This window comes from Ochotona princeps, chromosome 6 (genome assembly GCF_030435755.1).
Source record: "Ochotona princeps isolate mOchPri1 chromosome 6, mOchPri1.hap1, whole genome shotgun sequence".
NCBI classification, from domain to species: domain Eukaryota; kingdom Metazoa; phylum Chordata; class Mammalia; order Lagomorpha; family Ochotonidae; genus Ochotona; species Ochotona princeps.
In genome coordinates, this window is record NC_080837.1 from 47,291,513 (window position 1) to 47,314,929 (window position 23,417).

Consider the following 23,417-nt stretch of genomic DNA (forward strand, 5'->3'; position numbering starts at 1 on the left):
AACATGCCGAGAACAGGGCAGGGGCCAAGGGATGGGGACCAAAGAAGGGCAGTTCCAGCCCCATGGATGGTCATGCAGCAGCCTACTCCTAGGCAGGCAGGGACCCTGCTGATGGCCACACAGTACGCCTGTCCAAGCTGCTCTTACCTGGGCTGCAGGAATCTCTGGCTGGCCTGGGGCTCCAGCTCCTTTATAGCTCACCCCCCCACCTCCTTGCCTAAATTTGGAGCCCTTCCGGAGGGACCCCCTCCCACCCCTCTGCCTGCCCAGCTCCTCCTCCCTTGATCCCTTGGCTTTGGAGGTGACAAGAGGACAGCAGGGCCCCCAGATTTGCCCATGAAAGGTCTGCTACCCCAGCCCCTCTGGCTCCAGAACCTTTTTTTAGTCCTTGGTCACATTCCGCCCCTCCAGAACAGTCGATGGACAGATAGTGCGGAGACAGGGCCTCCTCACCGCCTCCCCCGCCCCACGGAGGCCTTTACCTTGGTTATTTTTAACCTGAAGGGTGAACTGAGCACATTGGGTGAGGGTCACCTTTTCATGTGGGACAAATACTTGTCCCTTTTCCCTCTGCTCTGTACTCCAGCCTGGCATCACACAAGCCAGGCTGCAAGCTTCTCCTGGCACACTCAAGCCCAGAGCCCCCCTCCCCCAGTGCCAGGGCCTTGCCAGTTGGAGCATGATGGCTAGCTCCATGACTCAGTTTCCCTGTGTGCACACACACCGTGTCCAAACAGGTGTCTCCCTGAGGACCCAAGGTTGTTGCTTTGTTTTGGGGTCACAGCTAGGACCCCACTACTTTCCAGTGACATTCATCTAATCAATCCCTTGCCTGAATTCTCCACGCCACCTTGGGTGGATATGCACACAAACCCCGGAGGGTGGAGGTGCACATAGACCCTGTGGCCAGCACCCTCATGTGCAGACACATCCATGCCCATGTTCAGCCACACACATCATTCACACTTCAGTGACAGAAAGGTCCCTGCTTGCTCTGCTGCAGCTGCTGGCTTGCCCCTGCTCACATCTGCACACAAAAGCCACCTGCTGTCACCCTCTGCTCTAATCCTCCCGGGCCTGAGGGAGCAGGGGTGGGGGTGGTGGAGGGGGGAGCAGCTCCCTTCCGCCTCTCCAGGGTGCCAGAGGGTGCAGGTGCTGCTGAGAATGGTTGGCTGGGGCCGCTGGCAGGAGCTGGGGATTTACACCAATTGGACTCCGGCTCTGTCTTCCATGAGGCTGTGGGGAGCAGGGGTGGGGTGGGGGGCTGGGCTCTGTAGTCTGGACTCTGCCTCCCCTCTCCCTTGTGGAATCCTGGTAATGCTCTTCTGGCCCTCCTGGATCTACACTCACAAGCCCATCTTTGTGGGTGTCTTCAAGCACCCCAAGGCCTTGGAGGCTCCACCACCCAACACTCCATCCCACAGTCTACTACCTCTCAGAGGCGGTAGGTGTTGGGTCTGCAGCAGGCCGTGCCTGTTCTGACTAAGTGGACATTGTGTTCAGGAGACAAAGCCTGCTCTGGCTTCCCCCCACACCCTCACACCCAGGAACATTCCCCCAGCTCCCTTCCCACCCCATCTACTGACACCTCTCAATATAGCTCCAGGGCGGGTGTGGAGGTGGCTAGGACAGGCAGGGGTCAGCTTCTGGGGTGGGGGAGGAGCACTTTCCACAGAGATGTAGTGCTCCCATCCAAGGTCAGCAGGCCCTCAAGGACACTGGCTGCCTTGTGAGAGTGGTCTCGGCGACACAGCTCTCTAAGGGACTCAGTGACCTTGGAAAGGCTCGAGCTGACCTGCACCTCCCTGTCCTGCACGTACATGTGCCAAATCATGGCCCTGGGGGATGCAGGCCACCTGTCTCCAACTCCAGGTCACTTGAGGTCCCAGTATGTAAGTGTGTGTGTGTTTGTGTGTGTGTATGTGTGTGTGTGTGTGTGTGTGTGTGTATGGTGAGGGGAGATAGCCCATGGCTTGGTGTCCCCATGCGTCACTGTCTGCCTGGTTCCCACCCCCCTGGGGACCTGATAAGGGGCTGGGAACACTGGGTCAGTCTGGGTAAGGTCCAGGTGACAAAGACCAGGCTTCGTCCTCAGAAAACCCTGTGCCCCCCAGCAGACCAAACTTGGGCAAAATGGTAGGGGGCGGGGCAGAGGGGTGGGCAGGCAGCTCCCATTGCATGCTAGTAGAGAAGGGGGCAGAAAGGCAGAGGTGAGCATGGCTCTGGGCTCTGGCCAGGTGTGGCTCCATTTGCCTTCTTCCTTCCCTGGGCCCCCTCCCCTATCCTGGCACGCACACACCCCTCTGCTAGCCACACTTTTTCCACTGCCTTCCAAATCAGCTCCACATTCTGCAGGAGGCCCTGAAGCGTGAGGGCTTGGAAAAGAGGCTCCAGCCACAGGTAGGGGTACAGGGAGGTGGTGCTAGCCGCCCCTCTGGTGCCTAGCTTCCCCCAGTCTGTTGTTGGGTCAGTTTCCTTTTCAACTCTGCCTGATTCCCGGAGGTAGTCTTGCCCTTTAACTTCCCCTGCTCTGCTTATTGTGCCTGTCCTCGGGCCTGACTTGAGGCTCCGAGCTCCCTGTCTAGTTTTGTTCTGGGCTCCTTGGCCACCCAACTCCCTCTTCCACCTCCTGCTTCCTCCACGCTCCTGACTGTCCTTGCCTGTGAACGTGCCACAGCATCTCTTCCTCCGCCCAGTGTCACCTCCCTCTGACCCCCTGGGTGCCTCAGTCCCGGCCTCTCTCCCCCGGGCTCTCTGGCCTCTCAGCATCCCTGCTTCCCCAGGGACCAGCTCTCCAGGCCTCCCCAAACCCTGCAGTCCCCTACCTCTTGCTGTTCCTGCATGTGTATGCCATATGCCATGGTTGCTTAGATTCCTGGGCTGTCCCTACACAGTTCCTTTTGCTTGTGTGTCCTCTCTGACCTCCATCTCTCCTTAACCTACTGAGCCTGGTCCTGGAAGAGGAGTGGTGTGGGGAGGGAGTTGGAGGAGACACGCAGGGAGGTGGGAGGCCAGGGGCAGGCTTCTGAGGCCTCCTCCCTCCCAGCAGCTTCCTTCTTCCTTGCTCTCTTCTGTCACTCCATGCCTATTTCTACATACCTCTCCTCACTGCACCTGCGCTGGGTCTCTCCTTCCTGTTCCCCCTGTTTCCTTTCTTTCTGTCACCTCTCTTGCTACTTTCTGCCACCAGCATAGGCCCTTGCACTGGTTGCTGCGTTTGGTACTTAGGGCTCAGAGTGGGGTATGAAGCGGGAGCTGGGCTTTGCCTGGATGTGTGCGGTGGGATTGAGGGGCAATCACATAAGGGTTCATCCAAAGTCCCCCAGGTTCTCAGTGGGGTAAGACAGTCCCCTGACCTCCTAAGCCGCTGCCCTCTGTAGCCCACAACCCCTGACCCATATTTAACAACCTAGCTGTGGCAGCCACTCCAAGAGGATGAATTGGCACACAGAGTTTGTGTTGGGGGATGGTTTGCCCTTTCTTCTGTCCCCTTCCCCTCTCCATCCCTGCCACAGCCTCTAGGGACCTGTCCTTTCCTCTCCTGCCCTAGTTCCTGCTCACACATCGACCCTCTCCAATCTCTCTGCTGCCTGTGTGTCATGCAGGAACCACAGAACTCCAGCTCTCTACAAGCCTGGAGGATGAAGGTCTTGGGAATGGATGTAATGAGGGAGCAGAAATGGACACCCTGCCCAGAGGGGTGCAGGTGCCCCGGGGCACAGGAAGGTGGGTAGCGGCTGTGTATTGCTTCTGGTTGTAGTGGTGGTGGTGGGGTGTTGGCCTCCAGGGATGGTTGGGGGAGGTAGTGGAGGCTGTATTTGGAAGGGTTTGTGTTTTCTGAGGCCTCCTGGGACTTGGGCCTCACCTGCCCTCGTGGGTCACATCTCCAAGGTCTTAGAAAGGGCACTGCTCAGCCCTGCCACAACCAACCTATTCCCCAGGGTCCAGCCCTTTGGTGTTATCAGTGAGGGGTTAGGGTAGAAGTCCAGGGTAGGGAGAACTGGGTGCGCCTCAGTCTCCTTAAACTCAGGGAGAGAGCTGGGAGGAGAGGCATCACCTTTTTGCTGTCTGGTGCTGGAGAGGGGTGGAGGGGTTCAATAGGTCAGTCCTGAACCCCAGGGGGCTCCCGGCCTACAGAATCCCCAAACCCCCAACGTGGGGGCTCTTAGATCTGCCCTTAGAAGGTGTCCCTCTTCTCCTGAGACACACCTTCTTCCCAACCTCTCCCAACTTCTCTACCCCAAGGGTCCACCCCTGGGCTAGCAGGTGGTGAAGAAGACTCTGAAGGCAGCATCTGAAGGTTTGGAGGAAAATTGCTTTATTCTGTTTCCTCCCAAGGGGTGGCTGCTCTCCTGGGCTCCCAGACAAGGTCTTCGCTGACCCTGACCTCAGTGTTGGGCCCCTCCAGGTGTGGCCAGGTTACTCCTCATTCAAGCCCTTTGGGAAGGAAACAGGGTCCAGTTAGACTCAGACAGCAAAGCACTAAGATAAAGAAGACAGAGTTGAGATAGGGTGGAACCCAGCTGCAGGGCCTGACAAGAGCTCCCTGGTCGTGGCAGGGTCTGAACTGGGGTGGGGGATGCACAATCTGGGGGCCATCCAGAGGGAAATTGCATGAGAACAAGGTTCACTCTGGGAGTGAGCTACAAGGTTGCAGGCCATAACTGGGGAGGAGACTGGACATTAGCAGTTGGGGAACCCCTGCAATGCCCTGGATGGAGATGAACCGAGATCCTTCAGGGTTGCTAGGACTCAGGCAGAGAGGAAGAGCTGCAGGAGTCTCAGCAACCGGCCAAGTACCTGGAGGGGCTTGGTGGATCCCTTGGTGGGATATAAGTGAGGAGACCACCCCAGTGCTGGGTGCTGTGCCTGAGGTCCATGGAGGGGGTGCACCTGCTATGGGAGTGAGGGGCGGAGCCCACCTTGGTGCCAATGTCGCGGCTCTTTGCCCGCAGCTTGTTGACCTGGGACTCAGCGATGTCGGCCCGCTCCTCTGCCTCATCCAGCTCATGTTGCACCTTGCGGAACTTGGACAGGTTGGTGTTGGCCTGCTCCTCCTGGAGGGGATGGGAGAATGTGAGGTAAGAGGGGCACAGGTCACCCCTGACTCTTCTCTGTGCCTCCCTCCCCCAGGCCTCGTGCTCAGCAGGGTCACTCACCGCCTCCTCAGCCTGGCGCTTGTAGGCCTTGACCTTCAGCTGTAATTTATCCACCAGGTCCTGTAGCCGCAGCAGGTTCTTCCTGTCCTCCTCCGTCTAGGGCGGTCAGGGGTGGGTAAGACTAAGCATGGTCCAGTCAGAAGAGGCAGCCCCCTGCTCCTCGGCATCTTCCCTCCCTCCACTGAATCCAATATCCCAACCCAATTCTACTTTATAGTCCTCACCAAATTCTTGACCTCTTCTTATAGTTCTAGGCCCTCAAAGTATAATATTTTAAATAATGTGTAGCAGAAACTGATGAGGGTTCTTGCAATTATGCACAAAATGGTGTGTGTATATGTGTATATGTGTGCACCTTGCCAGGGAGTAGCCCTAGAGAATCCTGGCACCCGCAGAGAGGATGAAGTCCACTGCTCTGGAGCCCAGCACGTGCTGGGGGTGGCTCTGGGGCTATGAGAGTGATGGAATTTCCTGGGCTGCAATGGGAGATGACATGAACCTGATCTAAGCAGAGGACAAAGTGTACTGAGAGGGACAATGACATCCTGGATTGGAACAGAAACAGGTTCTCACACAGAGTCTGATTCTAGAAAATGCCATGGAGAGCTACAATCTACACTGCATCGGCAGGGCTCTGGCATCTTTTGAGCCTGGCCACAAATTTGTCTGCTAGTGACCTGCGCTGGGGGAGCCATGATGGAGTTCTGGGTGAATGTCCCCAAGGGATGGGTTGCAGGTGGATGTTGAGGTTGGAACCTGAAAGAGAGGCTCCAAGAGTCAGCAGCCACTCTCACAGTATGTCCTGGAAGATACTATGAGCAGACCCTGTGTTCTCCTTGCTGGGGTGGGTCGCCTTTCTGGTTTCATCATGGGCCAAGAGCTCTGGCCAGGGCGAGTCACGGCCCTGCCCGCACCTGGTAGGTGAGCTCCTTGATGCGTCGTTCACTCTTGCGCATGCCCTTGATTGATTCAGCGTTGCGCTTCTGCTCGGCCTCCAGCTCATTCTCCAGCTCTCGCACACGGGCCTCCAGCTTCTGCAGCTGCTTCTTGCCGCCCTTGAGGGCGATCTGCTCAGCCTCGTCCAGCCGGTGCTGCAGGTCCTTGATGGTCTGCTCCATGTTCTTCTTCATGCGTTCCAGGTGGGCGCTGGTGTCCTGTTCCTTCTTCAGCTCCTCTGCCATCATGGCGGCCTGCATGGGCGAGAGACAGGTGGCACCCGGACTGGTCAGGTCTTGCCAGGTTTGCTGCCTGGGGCTTGGGTTGGGAGGATGGGGAGAGGTCTCACATCCGTGATGGCCTTCTTGGCCTTCTCCTCAGCGTTCCTGCACTCCTGGACTGCCTCTTCCACCTCTGTCTGGAGCTGGGACAGGTCTGCTTCCATCTTTTTCTTCTGGTTGATGAGGCTGGTGTTCTGGGGTGGGAGGGGCAGAAGCATGAGATTGCATGAGGAGCTCCCATACTTCACCTGCTGAGCCCCCTGGGAAGGTACAGGAAGAACTGCTCACCTGGGAGTGCAGCAGCTGCACCCGCTCACTGGTCTCAATCAACTCCTGCTCAGCCAGCTTCCGGGACCGCTCGGTCTGCTCCACCACGGCCCTCAGCTCCTCCAGCTCAGCCTGCAGTAGGTTGTTGCGCCGCTCCACAATGGCGATGTTCTCCTTCAGGTCATCGTTAACCCGGACTGCATCGTCCAACTGGATCTGGGTGTCCTGAGGCCCAGGAGGAAGGGTATGAGCTAGAGAGCTGGCTGTGGTGCCCTCCTAAGACTGTTGTGTGGATGTGGGTGGCAAGCTGATTATGGTGGCTCAGGAAGGGGTTGGCCAGAAATGTCACCTAAGACTCATCATCAGCTTACACTCTGGGTGAAGGGGTCTGACTTCAGGGTTCCTCGTGTACCTTCAGCAGGCTCTGCAGGCTCTTGACTTGCTTCTGGGCCTCAGCAGCCATGCGGTTGGCGTGGCTGAGCTGGATCTCCATCTCGTTGAGGTCGCCCTCCATCTTCTTCTTCACCCGCAGGGCCTCATTGCGGCTGCGCGTCTCCGCGTCCAGGGAGGTCTGCAGTGAGTCCACCACCCGCAGGTGGTTGCGCTTGGCCTGCTCCATCTCCTCATCCTTCTCCGCCAGCTTCCGTTCAATCTCGGCCTTGATCTGGTTGAACTCCAGCTGGGCCCGGAGGATCTTGCCCTCCTCATGCTCCAGGGAGGCCTGCAAGAGGTGGGGAGAGGAGGGTGGAGGTTAACCTGGGACACGGGGCGGGGGTCTGTCTGTCCAGGGGCCATAAGTGTGGAGCGTAATGTTTAGGGTGTGGGAGAAGGGGAATATTGAGAAGGAAAATAAACACAGGTGCATGAGAATGTGATTGAGGGAGAGCAGGCTAGGAGGACAAAGAGAAAAATGCAGGGAGAGGTGTTGCCAAGGGAACAAGGGGCAGGCAGAGCAGGGGAGCAGAAAGCAGCACTCTTGCAGGAGCCATGGGGGGGGGGTAGGGGGAACCTTTGGAGGAAGGGAGTTCATTCGTTGACTGCACAAGTGTTGCTAAGCGCCTCCAATGTCGCTGGCATGGTGTGCTAGGTTCTGGGGAAAGATCGGTGGCAATGACAGGCAGTGATCGGCACACACCTCAGCCTCCTCCAGTGCGGATTGCAGCTCCATCTTCTCGGCCTCCAGCTGTTTACGGACCTTCTCCAGCTCATGGATGCTCTTCCCGCTGGACCCCAGCTGCTCTGTCAGGTCCGAGATCTCCTCTGGGGGTCAGAGGGACAGGAAGCTCACAGCCTGGCTGCCACTGACCTGCCTGGTCCTCCCAGTCACCACAGCCTCCCTGGCCCACAGAGCGGGAGGTGGGGAGCCAACCCGGCCACACACCCTGGAGGTTCTTGTTCTCCCGCTTGAAGGTCTCCAGGTGCTCCAGGGACTCCTCGTAGGCATTCTTGAGCTTGAAGAGCTCAGTGCTGAGCGAGCGTGCCTCCTTCTGTGATGACTCCAGCTCTGACTGTGACTCCTCATACTTCTGCTTCCACTCGGCCAGGATCTGCCCGAGAAGCTGGGCTCACTGGGCAGGCCCCACCTTGTCCCCCAGCACAGGGCCCAGCCCTGCCACTGCCCTATCTGCAGGGAAATGCTCCCCACAACCCCAAGACCCAGTTCCACCACTGCCCTTCCTGCAGGGAGGTGCCCCCTACAACCCCAGGACCCAGTCCTACCACTGCCATGCCTGCAGGCAGGTGCCCCCTACAACCAACCCCAGGGCCCAGTCCTGCTGGCCAGCAGCCCACACCTTGTCAAAGTTCCTCTGCTTCTTGTCCAGGGCGGCAGCGGCAGCGTTGGAGCGCTCCACGTCCACCATGAGGTCCTCGATCTCGTTCTGCAGCCGATGCTTGGTCTTTTCTAATGATGAGCACTTGGCATTGACAGCCTCCACGGCCTCCTCAGCATCCTGGAGCCGCTGGGCCAGCTTCTTTCTGCCCAGGGCGTAGGGTGGGGGTGAAGTGGGGTGTTGGAGTGTGGGAGGGGTGAGGTGGAGGGAGGGTGTGGATTTGGACAGGAGACCCTGTGAGCATTGCAGAAAACAAGGTTGGGAGGCTCAAGCAGCATCTTTGGGGACACCAGGAAGGCTATGGTTTGAAAGAGGCGTGGCCTTCCGTGCTGACCCTCCCTCTGCTGCAGTGCCCTGCCCCTGGTGGGCGCTCTCTGCTCTCAGACAAACCTTTTGTTCGTCTTATATTTGGATGAGAAACATAATGCGAGCAAAAAGCTTCCCTGAGGGGAGAAGGAAGTGGGGCCAGGACGGGAGACCTCCTGCCTTGGTTAGCCTAACTAAGCACCCCTGGTGGGGGATCCACCAAGATGCGGCTGGGCTCACTCCTGCACCCAGCACCTCAGCTAGAGACAGTGCCCGGGACTTACTTGGCCTCCTCCAGCTCCTCTGTCCGCTGGATGGCATCCGTCTCATATTTGGTCCTCCACTGCGCCACCTCTGAGTTGGCCTTGGACAGGACCCGCTGCAGCTCCGCCTTGGCCTCTGTCTCCTCCTCGTACTGCTCCCGCAGCAGGTCACAGTCGTGCCGGGCTGACTGCAGTGCGTGCGCCAGGGCATTCTTAGCCTGGGGAGAGGTGGACACCGGGAGCCGGGCTTAGATCTTTGCAGAGGCAGTCCTAGGCCTTGCCTGTTTCCTGGCCATGGATCACCACATCCTCCTTTGGCCTGACCTATGTCTATGTCTCCAGTGGGAGAGCTGCCGACTAAGCACCAAGAATGCCCCTGGATGCAGTCCACTGGCCACCATCACCACCCATTTACAATGGTGGTTAATAGTCCCCAAAGTCATAGTCTACAAGAGGCAGGTTAGTGTTGAGTCCTGGCATTTAGTGTTTGTTTACTTGAGGGAGAGACAGAGAGATCTCATTTGCTGGTTTACTGCCACCAAATGCCTGCAGGGGTCAGGACTAGGCTGGGAGGACCTTGGAGCTGGGAACTCCATCCAGGTCTCCAATGGGAGGGGCAGGAACCCTGTGATCTCCCAAAGGATGGATTAGCAGGAAGCTGGAGTCAAGAGCCTGAGCCAGGGAGCAGGCCCATGTACTCTGATATGGGATGAATATGTCTCACGTCTATGTTAAACACCTGCTCCAGCATTGTTATTTGAAATTCATGTGTTTTCCCTCTTGTTTGAGAAGTCTAGCAACATAATGGACTAGATTCCTGTCTCTTTCTCCAGTTTTCAGGTGCACCTGCTACTCCCAGGATCCGTGTGTGCAGTCTCTGCAGCTCCTACAGTGCCTGGAAAAGGCCACATTGTGCCTCCTTAGAACATTTCCTCTCTTCTTGCTCCTCACTCTCCATCTCCCACCCAGGATGACAGCAGGAAGGCAGAGGGCTCATGGGGTACAGAATAGATTTTGGAGGCCTGTGCCTGGGTTTGTGCTCTTATTTCTCTCTGTGATTCTTGAAGAACCATGGCCAGACAGTAAGACTCGGTCTTAGGAAAGGAAGCGATGAAGACACAAGGCCAGGTGGTGGTCTTCTTGCAAGGGGCAGCTGTCCCCAGTGCAGGCCTCACCTTCACCTCCTCCTCCAGCTGCCTCTTGAGATCTTCCAGCTGCTGTGTGTAGGTGAGCTTGCCTCGGGTTAGCTGGGAGATGAGCGCTTCCTTTTCATCCAGCTGTCGTGACAGCTCACCTGGGGGGGGGAGGGCACCAAGGAACAGTTAATTCTTGGCGATCAGACCCTCCTCTTTATCTCCCAACACCTCTGGAGAGAAAGCCCGTGTGTGTGTGTGCAGAGACATGCCAGCACTCAAGGCTGGGGTGGTGGCCTGGGAGGTAAGGAAGACTGGAGTGGGGTGGCCCTGACTCTAGGCTCACCATTCTCTGTTTGTAACTTGGCCCGCTGGCTGGTGAGGTCATTGACCGAACGCTGGGTTTCCTCAGCCTTACTCCTGTGCTCATTCATCTGGTCCTCAAGCGTCCGGCACATCTTCTCCAGGTTGGCCTGAGGGAGGAGGGAGGGTGATACTGTGGGACAAGAGGGGCTGGAAGGAGGGCAAAGGGAGCAATGAAAGCAGGAGGGAAGTAGGGGGTGCATGATCCGGTAGATACAGGGAAGTGGGAAATTGACAAGATGTGAACTGCCAGTGTAGGTAGTGGGGTGGAGGGGGTGGAAGCAGGGGTGAGGCTGGGCAGGGCCCACCTTGGCCTTGATGATCTGCTCCATGTTGGAGGTGACATCGTCCAGCTCCAGCTTGAACTCGCTCTTCTCCTTCTCCAGCTTCTGCTTCACGCGCTGCAGGTTGTCGATCTGCTCACCCAGCTCAGCCACGCTGTCTGCGTGCTTCTTGCGCAGGGCAGCGGCCGTGGCCTCGTGCTGCAGCGTGGCCTCCTCCAGGTCCCGCCGCATCTTCTGGAACTCAGCCTCACGCTTCTTGTTCATCTCGATCTGCACGGACGTGGCGCCGCCGGCCTCCTCCAGCCGCTCGCTGATCTCCTCCAGCTCCCGGGACAGGTCAGAGCGCAGCTTCTCCACCTTGGCCCTGGCGGTGCGCTCGGCTTCCAGCTCCTCCTCCAGCTCCTCAATGCGAGCCTGGGGTCCCGGGCAGCAGAGCACTCAGAGCACTCAGAGCCCACCACTGCCTGCCCATGCTCCTCCCTAGAGCCCCCACCCCAGGGTGCTTCAGAGTTCCTGCCTGTCTGAGCACAAGTCCATATCCTTCTGCCAGTGTAAGGGGGCAAAGGAAAGCCTTGGGGATGGTGGGTTGGGCAGCCAAAGTGGCCTTCCTGTAGGTCACGTCATTATCTTTATCTTTCTTGGCAGAAGAGTGTTTGCAACTTGCTTTTGAAGAGAGACCAAAAGATGTGTTCTAGGCATATTTCAAGCAGTGTAATGGTGAGGATCAAAAAAGCTAGCCATACAAAACGTGAAGTTCATGTTCATCTAATCAGACAATGGAAGACTGGAACCTACCACAATGACCAGAGAAAAGACCAACTGAATTGCTGACCATCCCTTATAAGTTACTGGTAATAGAGAAGGAATGAAGACCCCAAGATCTGCAGCGGGCTCCTCTTCTGAAGCCAAACAGCCTCTAGACAGGAACCTAGGATTTGTGCCCTCTAGATCTGTAAACCTCTCCCAGGTCTCTTTCTACATCTTTGTTAGTTCACCTGGTCCTCTTGGGGGCTCAGGTTAGATACTGTGATAGTTCTGTACCTCCCATTGGTACACACAGCAAGCTCCCTGGATGCTGGGGGACAAATGCCCTGCAGAGGAGCAGAGGACCACCCAGGGGCTCCAGGACCCAGCCTGGGCCGCCCAAACCCTACCTGAAGCTCTTTGAGCTTCTTCTGCAGCTGGCTTCCCAGGGCTTGCTCATCCTCAATCCTTGCGTTCAGGGCATTCAGTTCGAAGTCTTTCCTGTAGGGAAGGAGGGAGGCTGAGGGGAAAGAGGAGGCTGGGCTGGCCCAGAGGGTCCACCAGCAACTAGAGACGGTAATAAAATTAAAAGTAGGATTTCACCAGGAAAAGAGCTTCTGAGGGTCAAACAGGATTCCTGAGGTGTAGTCCCTGCCCTAGGCTGCAGTCCAACGAGAAGATAAAGGGAAGAGCCATGGAGGCAGAGTGGCAGGACCTGGGCTCTGTAGGCCTGATCCCTCTCTCGTCTGTTTTCTCGTCTGGAAGATGAGGGGGCTGGACTAGGCTATTTCAGAGATCTGAAAGATCCTCCATGACCATATCATGTGCTGCAAGCTCACTCTCCATTGAGTCTGGGAATGGGTCTAGCCATGTAGAGGAAGGGTGTTATGAAAGGCAACTGATTCAGGTGAATCAGAACCAAGAACTGGCCTGATCCCTCCACTTGGGGAGCACAAGGGCACACCTGCTTCTCTGTGGTCCTACGGGCTCTCTGAGAGAAACCCAAAAGGCTCTCTTCCTGATGGACCACATCCGCCCTTCAAGCCTTCACTAATGGCGACTGCATGAGTCACCCGCTGTGGGCTGCTTGTTTTAGGTCAGCTTTGCTGTTGTGGGCAGAACAGGCTGCTGGCTAGGGAGGGGAAGGTCCTTGGGGAGGGACTACAATACTTTTTCAGTCGCTCATCCAGCTGCTGCTTGTCATTTTCCAGGTCCATGATGCTCTCCTGGGTCAGCTTCAGGTCGCCCTCCAGCTTCCGCTTAGCGCGCTCCAGGTCCATGCGCACCTTCTTCTCCTGTTCCAGGGATCCCTCGAGCTGTTGCAGAGAGAAGGACCAGTCATGCCAAGTGGGGCCAAGTGTCTGACTTGCTGATTTTATACTCGGTGCCTCCAGGGCTGAGGAATCCCAGGAGAGTCTTCACCAAAGCAAAATCTACTCTAGTGGACCAAAGGTCACCACCTTGGTAAATATCTGATACATGAATGAATGAGGGGGGGATGGAACCCCAAGGCTGTATTCATTCATTCATTCATTCATTCATTCATTCATTCTGCATCCTCTAAGCACCTACTGATACCAAGCTCCACACTAAAGCACCACAGACACAAAATGGAATAAATCCATGTCTCTGTGTGAAGGGAGTGCCCAGTCTTAGGGCTGAGATGGTTACTAACTTATGAGAACACAGAATGCTAAGTGGGTATGTGAAGGTGACTGCATCTGAAGGAACAAGGATCATGCAGGATGAGGTCCTGTCTAAAACCCTCAAGGTTCAAAGGTCTTCATTAAGCATCCCCACCCAGTGCTGACAGCAATGCTTCCTGTTCTTAGGGGAGACCCTCTAATTCCTGTGGTCAAAAGCAGATACACACTGGCTTGAACCTAAATTGAAACAAGCAAGCCGTTCTCTGCTATCATTGCATCCAGGCGTTAGACACTTTGCGCAGAATGGACCATTCATCCCCCGCATACTGTTCCTCAACTTGCTTATAGGGAGCTATCAGGAACATGAACATCTTTTACCATACCCACCTTCAAATGCACACACACGTATGTGCATACACACATCCTCTGAGAACAGCAAGACATAAGGACACAAGACAGCTGGGCTCCATAACTCTCATCTACTCACATCATCCACTTGCTGCTCCAGTTTGACTTTGGCCTTGGTCAGTGTGTTGACCTTGTCCTCTTCAGCCTGAAGGTCATCTAGGGCCTGCTGGTGGGCCTCCTGCAGTGCTTTCTTCTCCTTGGTGAGCTTGGCGATGATCTCATCCAGCCCAGCCATCTCCTCTGTCAGGTTCTTCACCTGCCAGCCAAGAACCCCAGCCCCTTAGGACCCAAGGTCCCCACCTTGGGGGCAGCTGTCCATATCAAGGGTCAGGGTTGTATGCTGCTGTGGGCCTGCTCAAGTGAGCCAGGGCTGGAGGCAGAGGGAGCTGCCCTCACCTTGTTCTCTGTGGCGTGCTTCTCCTTCTCCACCTTGGCCAGCGTCAGCTCCAGGTCATCAATGTCCCTCTTGAGCTCAGAGCACTCGTCCTCCAGCTTGCGCTTCTTGGCAGTGAGCTCGGCGTTCATCTCTTCCTCATCCTCCAGCCTCTCATTCATCTCCTTCACCTTGGCCTCCAACTGGATCTTGTTCTTGATCAGCTGGTCACAGCGCTCCTCAGCATCAGCCAGATTGTCTTGTTCCTGAACGGGGAGGGAGGCAGTGTTCAAGGGACCAGGTCCTCATCCTTACAGGTGGAGCAAGGGAGAAGGGCATCCTCTCCAACAGCATGGGAGCTCCAGAATACCCCCAGGGGAGAAGAACCCCTAAAAGGATGGGGGTGGAGAATTAAGGACAGGGACAAAGAAGAGAACAAGATGTCTCTATTTGGGTCCTTTCCTCAATTAAAGAAAGGGAAATGCATTTGATAGTGCCTACACTTTGCATATTTTCAACCTAGTTAGATGGACAGCTTTTTTTAAAAAGCATATATTTAACACAGAGACAAGGGGAAATTGTCCGTGTGCTGACAGGTACCCAAACACTTGTCCCACTGAAAGGGAAAGGTTCAACTCCTGCTTAGAGATGAGGAGATGGAGGCTTCAAGATGATGCATGGCTTGCACAAGGCCTGATGGTTGAACTGTGGCACCAGATTGAACCCAGGTGGAAAGCTTGTACTTAAAAACATCAGTTCTTTCTCTTTCCTCCTCTGGAGGGACCTCATTAGAGGGCTTTGAGGTAGGCTGCCACAGCTGTCTGCTTCTGAGGGGACATCTGGTGCGGCCTAGGGGTAGGGCAGGCGCGGGGGCCTCACCGCCTGCACTTGCAGCTGCAGGTCATTCTTCTCCTGCAGCAATGACACCATCTTCTCCTCCAGCTCCTTGCGCCGAGCCTCCGACTTCTCCAGTGCCTCCTTGACACGCCCGAACTCCTCCTTCATGGTGGCCATCTCCTTCTCTGTCTCAGCACTCTTCAGCAGCGGCTTGATCTTGAAGTAGAGCTTCATCCAGGGCCAGTTCTTGACACCCATGAAGGCCCGGATGTTCCACTGGATTATCAGCAGTGAGTCTCTGCAGGAGGAGGTAGAGGAGGAGGAGGGGTGCTGAGAGGGCTTGCTCGCCTCTTTCCCATCTGGTTCTTCCCCATCCCCATCCTCCAGCTCCACCCTGGGTCTGTCTGTCTGTGTGAAGCACTGGGGGTTCCTTCCCCGGAGGTTGGGCACCTCCCGGTGAGATGATCACTCACCTCCGTTCCACCATCTTCTTGTACTCCATTCTGGAGAGTACGCCCCGGGACTGGGCCTGGATGCGCGTAATGATGCGGCTCAGCCTCTCATCTCGCATCTCCTCCAGCAGCCCCAGCAGCCCAGCCTTGAAGAACACCTGGGGACAAGGTGTTCACTGAGTGTGAGCATGAAGGAACATAAAATGACAGAGAGGGTGACAGCGGGAGGGGGGCAGTCAGTGCAGCAGGGAGTGGGTGGGATGGGGACATGGTGCTGCCTGTTCCATGAACAGTTCATGAACTGCTCCTTTGTTGCCTGCCTTTCCGCACCTTGGTGTGGCCGAATTTGTACTGGTTGTGGTCAATGTCCAGGGAGCCCAGCAGCTTCTCTGCCCCTTTCCTGCTGTCAATGAACTGGCCCTCGGGGATGGCCGCTGGGTTCAGGATGCGATACCTGCCAGGGATGCGCATGCTCAGGGTCACACATCTCTCTGCCCTCGAATGGACTCCTCTTTCCCCCACCAGGACAGCTTGGGCTGGCTCAGGTTGGCCCTGTACCCTGGAGCCCCTGGGCACCCCTGGACCCACCTCTGACGGAAGTCTCCATAGAGGATGCGGTTGGGGAAGCCTTTCCTGCAGATGCGGATGCCCTCCAGCACACCGTTGCAGCGCAGCTGGTGCATAACCAGGGGGTTGTCCATCACCCCTGTGGTGGGAGGGGAGAGGGAGGGGTGAGTGAAGAAAGCCAAGGCTCTGGGTTCTGATTCAGGCTCTGCTGCCCACTTGCCTATAACCTCAACAAATGAGGGAGAGTCACCCTTGGTGGATTTTGTTTCTTTTCCCCTAACCACAAGAGTAGCCAAAAGGCTTTCACATGCCTCATCTTCTATGGTTTATACCTAACTTTGTGAGTGGTAGCCAGGACAGGGACTTGCTCAAGGCCACGAGGCTGACCAAGAACAAAACTGAGCCTTGGACCCAGTCCCTGAGCCTCTGCCTCATCCATTCAGAATGTGGAGACAATCCTTGTGTGTCTCTACAGGGACTGTAAGTCACTGTTGAAGCAATGCCAGCAGTGTGCCTTACATGGTGTTGTGAGTGCTATATGCCAGTTTAAGGTAGCCTGGGGAAGGAGCTGGTCTTGGAGAGGTCTCAGGGTGGGGATGGAGGAGAGAAAAAGAAGAATGATGTCATCTATTAGGGGTGGGTTAGGAGAAGAATTGCAAGGCTGTGTCCCTGGAAAAGTGCATGTGGAGTGGTGATGGGCCCCAGCTCTGGGCTCACCTGGGGACTTGGTCTCATTGGGGATGATGCAGCGCACAAAGTGGGGGTGAGTGGAGCGCAGGTTGGTCATTAGTTTGTTCAGGTTTTCCTGTGGCCAGAAATGCAAGAGAAAATTTAGGAAAGCAAAGGAAGGAAAGGGAAGCAGAAGGAGATGGGAGCCTGAAGGTGGCTACGGGTATGAAGGACGACGGGAGTAAGGATGGAGGACAGAAAGCAGTGGGCAGGAAAAAAGGAGAAGTGAGGAGGGCAGCGAGCAAGAACAAAGTGAGGAGAAGACAGAATGGACCCGGAGCCAGACTTGGAGAGGGAAGAGTCGGGGTGAGCGAGGCCACAGCTGGGCGTCCGTGCTGGGCTGTGGCTGGCAGCACATGCTCACCCTGTGCAGAGCAGAAACAGTCTGAAAGGAGGAGCCCTTCTTGGCCTTGCCTTTGCCCTTATCCACAGCTGCAGGGGAGGGGAGGCAAGAAAAGAGGCATCAGTGGGGCCAGGGGTGGAGGCTCAGGGTCTGTCCTCACCCTTTGCCAGCACTCAGCCTCTAGCAGGGAACCTTCAAGGTGCCCTGTTATAACTTACGGGCATCGGCCCCAGCGTAGTTGGCAAACAGGTTACTGAGCAGCTTGAGGGAGGACTTCTGGTACAGGCCCACCACTGTCTCATTGAGGGGGTCCTTGTTCTTCTGCAACCAGCCCAGGATGTTGTAGTCCACGGTGCCAGCGTAGTGGATCAGGGAGAAGTGGGCCTCCTGCTTGCCCTTGATGTTGCGTGGCTTCTGGAAGTTGGCGGATTTGCCCAGGTGGTTGTCATAGAGCTTGGCCTTGAAGGTCATGTCGGTGGCCTTGGGGAACATGCACTCCTCCTCCAGGATGGACATGATGCCCATGGGCTGAGGGTGGAGAGGCATGTATCACCAGTGTGCTTCCCACAGGTGGACATAGAAGGGTCTGAGACACATTTTGGGCTTAAAAGCCTGAAGCCTAACCCTGAGGGCAGTTACCTGCACGGGCACCTGTTTGACCCATCCCAAGGTAGAGGACTTTGTCACCCTGGGCATGGGACTGAGGTGGGGTTCTGAGGCTTAGCACCTGACCCTCTACATCACTCCTCACACCTGCTCCTTGGATGCTTAAGCCAGGGCCAGCAGTGCTGCTGCTGCAGGAGTTATCCCACAGGTGCCCATCGTCCACATGTTCCCTCTCAAGTCCCTGGAAACCCAGCTGTCCCACAGCTTGTCACATCCGGGCTGCCCGGGGACACACAGAGCTCTGTAAACAAGGGCTGGGGATGCTTTCATTCTTCCTCTCTTAACCAAGTCATGCTATCTGGAAGGCAAAGGGAATGTTGAGTCTGGGGTGTCCATACAGAGTGTGGATGGGGAGTTTGAGTGGTAGGACCCAGGGGGTACCTTTTCAATGAGGTCAATGCAGGCCTGCAGGTCCATGCCAAAGTCAATGAAGGTCCACTCGATGCCCTCCTTCTTGTACTCCTCCTGCTCCAGCACGAACATGTGGTGGTTGAAGAACTGCTGCAGCTTCTCATTGGTGAAGTTGATGCACAGCTGCTCAAAGCTGTTGAACTGCAGAGGGAGGGAGAGATGAATGGGGAGCAGGTCAGGAGGCAGGCAACCCAGTGGCCACAGGGGACAGCACAGGTGTGATCAGTGCCCTTCCTGCTCATGGCAGGAGACAGGAACAATTACTGCCTCTGCCATGGTTCTGTCCCCACTGCCTTCCCTGAGCCACAGCTGAGTGTGCCAGAGAGTGAGGGATCATTTTCTCTATTTTGGGAGCTCCCCCAACTCACATCGAAGATCTCGAAGCCAGCGATGTCCAGGACCCCTATGAAGTATTGGCGCGGCTGCTTGGTTTCCAGGGTGGCATTGATGCGTGTCACCATCCAGTTGAACATCTTCTCGTACACTGCCTTGGCCAGCGCCCCAGTGGCATACGCCACCTGTGAGATAAGGTAGACAACCAAAGGGGTGGGACCATGGAGAATAGCCAGGAAAGCTGCCTATCTTGCCATGCCAGACTCCCCATCTAGCCCAGTTACTTTTCTGGAGGTAACCCACCTGCTGGACATTCTGCCCCTTGGTGACGTACTCATTGCCCACTTTCACCCTGGGGTGGCACAACCCCTTGAGCAGGTCAGCCGAGTTTAGCCCCATGAGGTAGGCAGACTTGTCAGCCTCTGGAAGCAAAGGACAGATGGCACAGTTGGTATGGAGATGGCCTCTCTGCAGCAGCTGTGGCCCTCGGGGATTCACAGTTGCCCACCCCTCACTGGCATCCCCATGCCCTACCTTCAGTGCCATCAGGCTCCGCCTGCTCCTCTCGCTGTTTCTGCTTGAACTTCATGTTTCCGAAGTGCATGATGGCACCTGTCAGCTTGTAGATGGAATTCTTCTCCTCGGGAGTGAAGCCTAGCACGTCAAAGGCATTCTGTGTGCAGACCCCAAGTTGCAGGATCCCAAAAAGAGAAGAATGACTGGTGAGTGAGATCCCTTGTAAGCTGGAAAGAGAACTTGGCTCCCAAGACCCCAGTTCCCATTAGGCAATCTGAAGCCAAGATGGGAGCCCCCTGTGGCTGCTCCAGCTGACCTGCTTGCCTTCCCAGACCCTGCACCTGCATCCCTGCCTGGCCTCCCACACCCACCTGTGTCTAGCCTTTTGTTTTGTTTTCTTAAGATTTATTCATTTATTGGAAAGGCAGAGTTAGAGAGGGAACAAGAGACAGATCTTCCATCCACTGGTTCATTCCCCAAATGACTGCAATGCCCAGGCTGAAGCCAAGAGCCAGAAGTTTTTCTGAGTTTTCCATGTGGGTACAGGGCCTCAAGTACTTGGGACACTCTCTGCCGCTTTCCCAACGTGCTAGCGGGAAGCTGGGTTGGAAATGGAGAAGCCGGAACTTGGACGGGCATTCATATGGGATGGTGGCATTGCAGGCTGCAGCTTAACCTTTTATACCACAAGGCCAGCCCCCATGGCTGGTCTTCACCTCAGTGTGTGCCCCAGCTTTGTGACACCTGTGTGCCCCCAGCCCTCACCTCTCTCTATGGTACCTGCTCTACATCTCTATCGGGTGACTCAAATTTCTTGAATCTGATTGAACTTGGAATGCTGCCCAAGCCTGTCTTGTCTTCCCCATGTCCCAGCACACTGATCATGGGGCATACACTGGCCTGTAGGGAGGCCATATTAATGCTAACAGACAGCCTGGGCCTTAGCAGTACTTGTGGAGAGGTGAACTGACTCCGTGTGCCCTTCTAGTCCACACTCACATCCGTGGCCATGAGCTCTTCAGAGTCATCAATGGAAGCCACAGTGGTCTCTCCTTGGGAGATGAACGCGTAATCATAGGGGTTGTTGGTGATCAGTAGCATATCTGTGGGGGAAGGGGAAGCATGGTTTGGATTTGATATAGCCCAGAGCATGGGGGCTGCCTGCCACAATCTCTGGCCCAGGGCAAAGAACAGGGCAGGGCTGGACTTGGCCACACATCCCATGGGGCTGAGTGCTGTAGGGCCATAAACCCTGAGCTTGTACTAACATCCTGTAGCAGCAAGCGTAGGGGCTAGGTTGCCATGGAGACAAGCCAGTCTCAGTTGGTAGGTCTGACTCACCCAGCAGCTCTGGCTTTTTGTTCGACAGGATTTGGTAGAAAATATGATAATCTCTCTCTGCTTTCAGCTGGAAAATAACTCTGGATTTTTCCAGAAGGTCTAGGAGCAGGTGGCAAAAAAAGAAGGGGAGAAAGCCAAGGTTAGGATTCAAGCCTAAGGAAATAGAGGAAAGTGAATAACCAATGTAGCCATCAAAGGCAGAGGGAGAGAAGGAGACTCAGAGAGCAGCAAGAGATCCCACAAAGAGAGACCTGCAAAGGGAGGAGACATTGCAGAGGGAGACACAGCCGTGCATGACAGAGGCGGGGAAAGACTGAGGTGGGAGCTCAGAAGAAATGCATACTGGACAGGAGACAGGGGAGCAAAATGGAAGGAGGGAGAGGCTGGGCAGTGGCAGGGGGAACTCAGGCCCCTGAAGGGTCCTAGCACTCACAGGTCTCGATGTCAGCGGATGCCAACTTCCCGGTGGCCCCAAAGTGGATTCGAATGAACTTGCCCTGGAGAGATGGATAGGGAAGGGATGAGTGGAGGGAAGCCAGGAGGTCACCCATCAGCCAGCCCTGATCCCACAGGGACCACTCACAAAGCGCGAGGAGTTGTCATTGCGGACGGTCTTGGCGTTGCCGAAGGCCTCCAGGGCGGGGTTGGCCTGGATGATCTGGTCCTCCAGGGTGCCCTGCAAGGGTTCAGAAGGATGGCAATTGAAAGGGCTTCCCTGTCTTTCTGCAGGCCCAGGCCCTTGGAGGATAGCCGGCCTACCTTGCCTGGGGTCTGGTCCTTCTTGCTGCGGTCCCCAATGGCGGCGATGACAGCGAAGTATTGAATGACCCTCTTGGTGTTGACTGTCTTCCCTGCACCGGATTCTCCGCTGTGAGGACAGCCATAGGCTCATGTAAAGCAGTGAACAACACCAGGCTTGAGAATGCCTGGTTCCCAGTGGACAACAGGAGCCCGGAGCAAAGAGCTGCCAGGTACCCTATACCCCAAAGATGTGGCTGCCTGGTGTGGTGCACCCAGGGATAACTCCAGGAAGGCAGTCATGGGAAGGTGCTGATTTGGGGCAAATGGAGCTTGGGCTTGACTGGGCAAGGTTAGCTGGAGGAGATGGGGCCACAGTGTTTTGGTAAAGAACAGGTGGGGGCTGGAAGAACACATAGAGATGTGGGCTTATGGTTGAGTGAGTGGTGGCAGAAGAACATGAATGAAGAAGAGGGGAGAGGAGAAATAAGAGAGGACAGATAGGAAGCAGGAAGAAAGGGAAAGAGCAAAGAGTAGGGCGGGGCAAAGGTCAGAGAAGAGACAGGCGAGGAGGTAGAGGGCTGTGGAGTGTAGTGGCCTTGGGTCCTGCTGCAGGCTCAGGGTGGGAGGACAGGTGGAGGGGATGGGCTCTGGAAAGGAGCAGGGCTGGAGCTGCACTCACGTGATGAGGATGGACTGGTTCTCCCGATCTGGAAGAGAAAGGAGATGAGACAATGGAGTCATGGCAGAGGGCCCAACTAGGTGTCAGGATCAGGGCCCAGGTCAGGGGTCATGGGTTCATGGGTTCATGGGGTTGGGCTCACCCGTCAGCATGTACTGATAGGCGTTGTCGGAGATGGAGAAGATGTGGGGAGGAGCTTCACTCCTCTTCTTGCCCCGGTAGGCGGCCACCACCTCAGCATTGTACACCGGCAGCCACTTGTAGGGGTTGACGGTGACACAGAAGAGGCCTGAGTAGGTCTGCAGGTGACAAAGGGATGGAGAGTGGTGAGGGATGAAGGTGGAGGGGGGGAGGGAGGTTGCAATGTTAGAGTTGGAGAAAGATGCCAGGGGGAAAAGAAGAGAATGGGAAACTGAATCCCCTTCAGCGGGGGTTTGGCCAGCCCCCTCAGTGTTGAAACTGGGTAATGCCTCAGGCCGGCTGGGAGTGGCTAGATGCAGAGAGAAGGGGGACCCTGGGTGTGGGTGTGGGAGCACTCACGTAGATCATCCAGGAGCCATAGCGCTCCTTGAGGTTGTAGAGCACCGCTGGCTCGTGCAGGAAGGTCAGCATGGCCATGTCTTCGATCTTGTCGAACTTGGGCGGGTTCTGCTGCATCACCTGATCCTCCTTCACGGTCACGGTCTGCAACAGCCGCCCCCCGCAGCGCCCTACTGTCAGCCTGTGTGTTCCTTCCTCCCTCAGCACGGAGAGGAATTGTGCAAATTGCAGGGTAATGAAGAGAGAAAACAGAGAGCGAGCCGGCCAGCGTCTCACAGGGGAGATGGCATGTTGAGAACTGGGAGGCTCCTTGAAGGGCTTGATTATCCTCCAAAACTCCAGAGGAACCCAGCCATCCTCAGGGCTACATGGGGTGGCTTTTGAGTGCGTCCCCTGGGGTGAACGCTCTGGGTGTCTGGGGGGAATCCCATAGCAGTTCGGCTACCCACCTTGCCATTCTCGGTCTCAGCAGTGACTTTGCCACCCTCTCGAGACACGATCTTGGCCTTGACGAATTCCTCCTTGTCATCAGGCACAAAGACATCCTTCTTGAGGTCGAAAGGCCTGGTCTGGGCTTCTAGTCGCTCCTTCTCCGACTTGCGCAGAAAGGGGGCGGCAGCGCCAAAAGCAGCCATCTCCGCATCCCCCATGGCTGCAATGGACAATAGCAGCTGGATGTCCCCCTGCAAATCTGACCACCCTCTCTCTGCCTCCCTGAGCTCTTCCCTCCAGTGGGAGACCCATATCCCCTGACCTAGCTCTACATCAAGTGTCCCCAGCAAGTCCCGGTGGTTTGAGCTTGCCCTTAACCAGAATAGCTTAGCGAACTCACCAGGTGGAAAAACTGGGGTCTCCGAGGGCAGGAAAGAGCCTCATGGGCTTCTGGTGGGAGCAGGTGTCTGGACATACCCATCTCTGCCCCTCATCTGTCCCTACATCCCTCCCTAGTCATAGGGAGGAGTTCCTGGTGGCTAAGATATCCTCTCATTCTGCCCTGAGGCAGGATGGGAACCAGGTTTCCACAGCCTGGCCTTGGGGCTCACACACCCCTTCTTTGCTCTAGCTTTTCTTACCTGGCCTTCCAAGATGTGTCTACAGATGAGAAATGGGACTCAGACCTGTGGGGACCCTGGAGAGAAACAAGAGGCTGTGTCAGAGCAGGTGTACTGGCCCTTCACCACCCGTGCCAGTGTCTGGCTTGGCCAACTCCATCCTCAGCATCTGCCTTCCCCCATACCTGGAACCCATCCAGAAGGGGCACTCGGCT

At 56.1% G+C, this 23,417-nt stretch overlaps 1 protein-coding gene across 1 annotated transcript; it reads right to left on the bottom strand.

Moving 5' to 3' along the window:
- Positions 1 to 4,281: 4,281 nt before the first annotated feature.
- On the bottom strand, positions 4,282 to 23,277 carry LOC101534957 (myosin-7). Its single transcript, XM_058666232.1, has 39 exons — positions 23,224 to 23,277; positions 22,600 to 22,802; positions 22,151 to 22,294; positions 21,753 to 21,909; positions 21,611 to 21,638; positions 20,950 to 21,058; positions 20,774 to 20,866; positions 20,624 to 20,687; positions 20,191 to 20,289; positions 19,849 to 19,952; positions 18,868 to 19,006; positions 18,637 to 18,755; positions 18,369 to 18,518; positions 17,971 to 18,141; positions 17,142 to 17,451; positions 16,945 to 17,012; positions 16,569 to 16,656; positions 15,873 to 15,990; positions 15,615 to 15,738; positions 15,306 to 15,442; positions 14,875 to 15,130; positions 14,019 to 14,261; positions 13,702 to 13,878; positions 12,739 to 12,884; positions 11,979 to 12,069; positions 10,849 to 11,238; positions 10,524 to 10,650; positions 10,220 to 10,338; positions 9,066 to 9,262; positions 8,437 to 8,620; positions 8,025 to 8,190; positions 7,779 to 7,903; positions 7,056 to 7,364; positions 6,665 to 6,868; positions 6,445 to 6,570; positions 6,074 to 6,349; positions 5,160 to 5,255; positions 4,923 to 5,057; positions 4,282 to 4,437 (listed from the first exon to the last, which is right to left on the bottom strand). The coding sequence occupies exons 2-39, from the start codon at positions 22,798 to 22,800 to the stop codon at positions 4,420 to 4,422; spliced, it is 5,808 nt and encodes a 1,935-aa protein (XP_058522215.1). The 5' UTR covers positions 22,801 to 22,802; positions 23,224 to 23,277; the 3' UTR covers positions 4,282 to 4,419.
- Between the last annotated feature and the right edge of the window lie 140 nt (positions 23,278 to 23,417).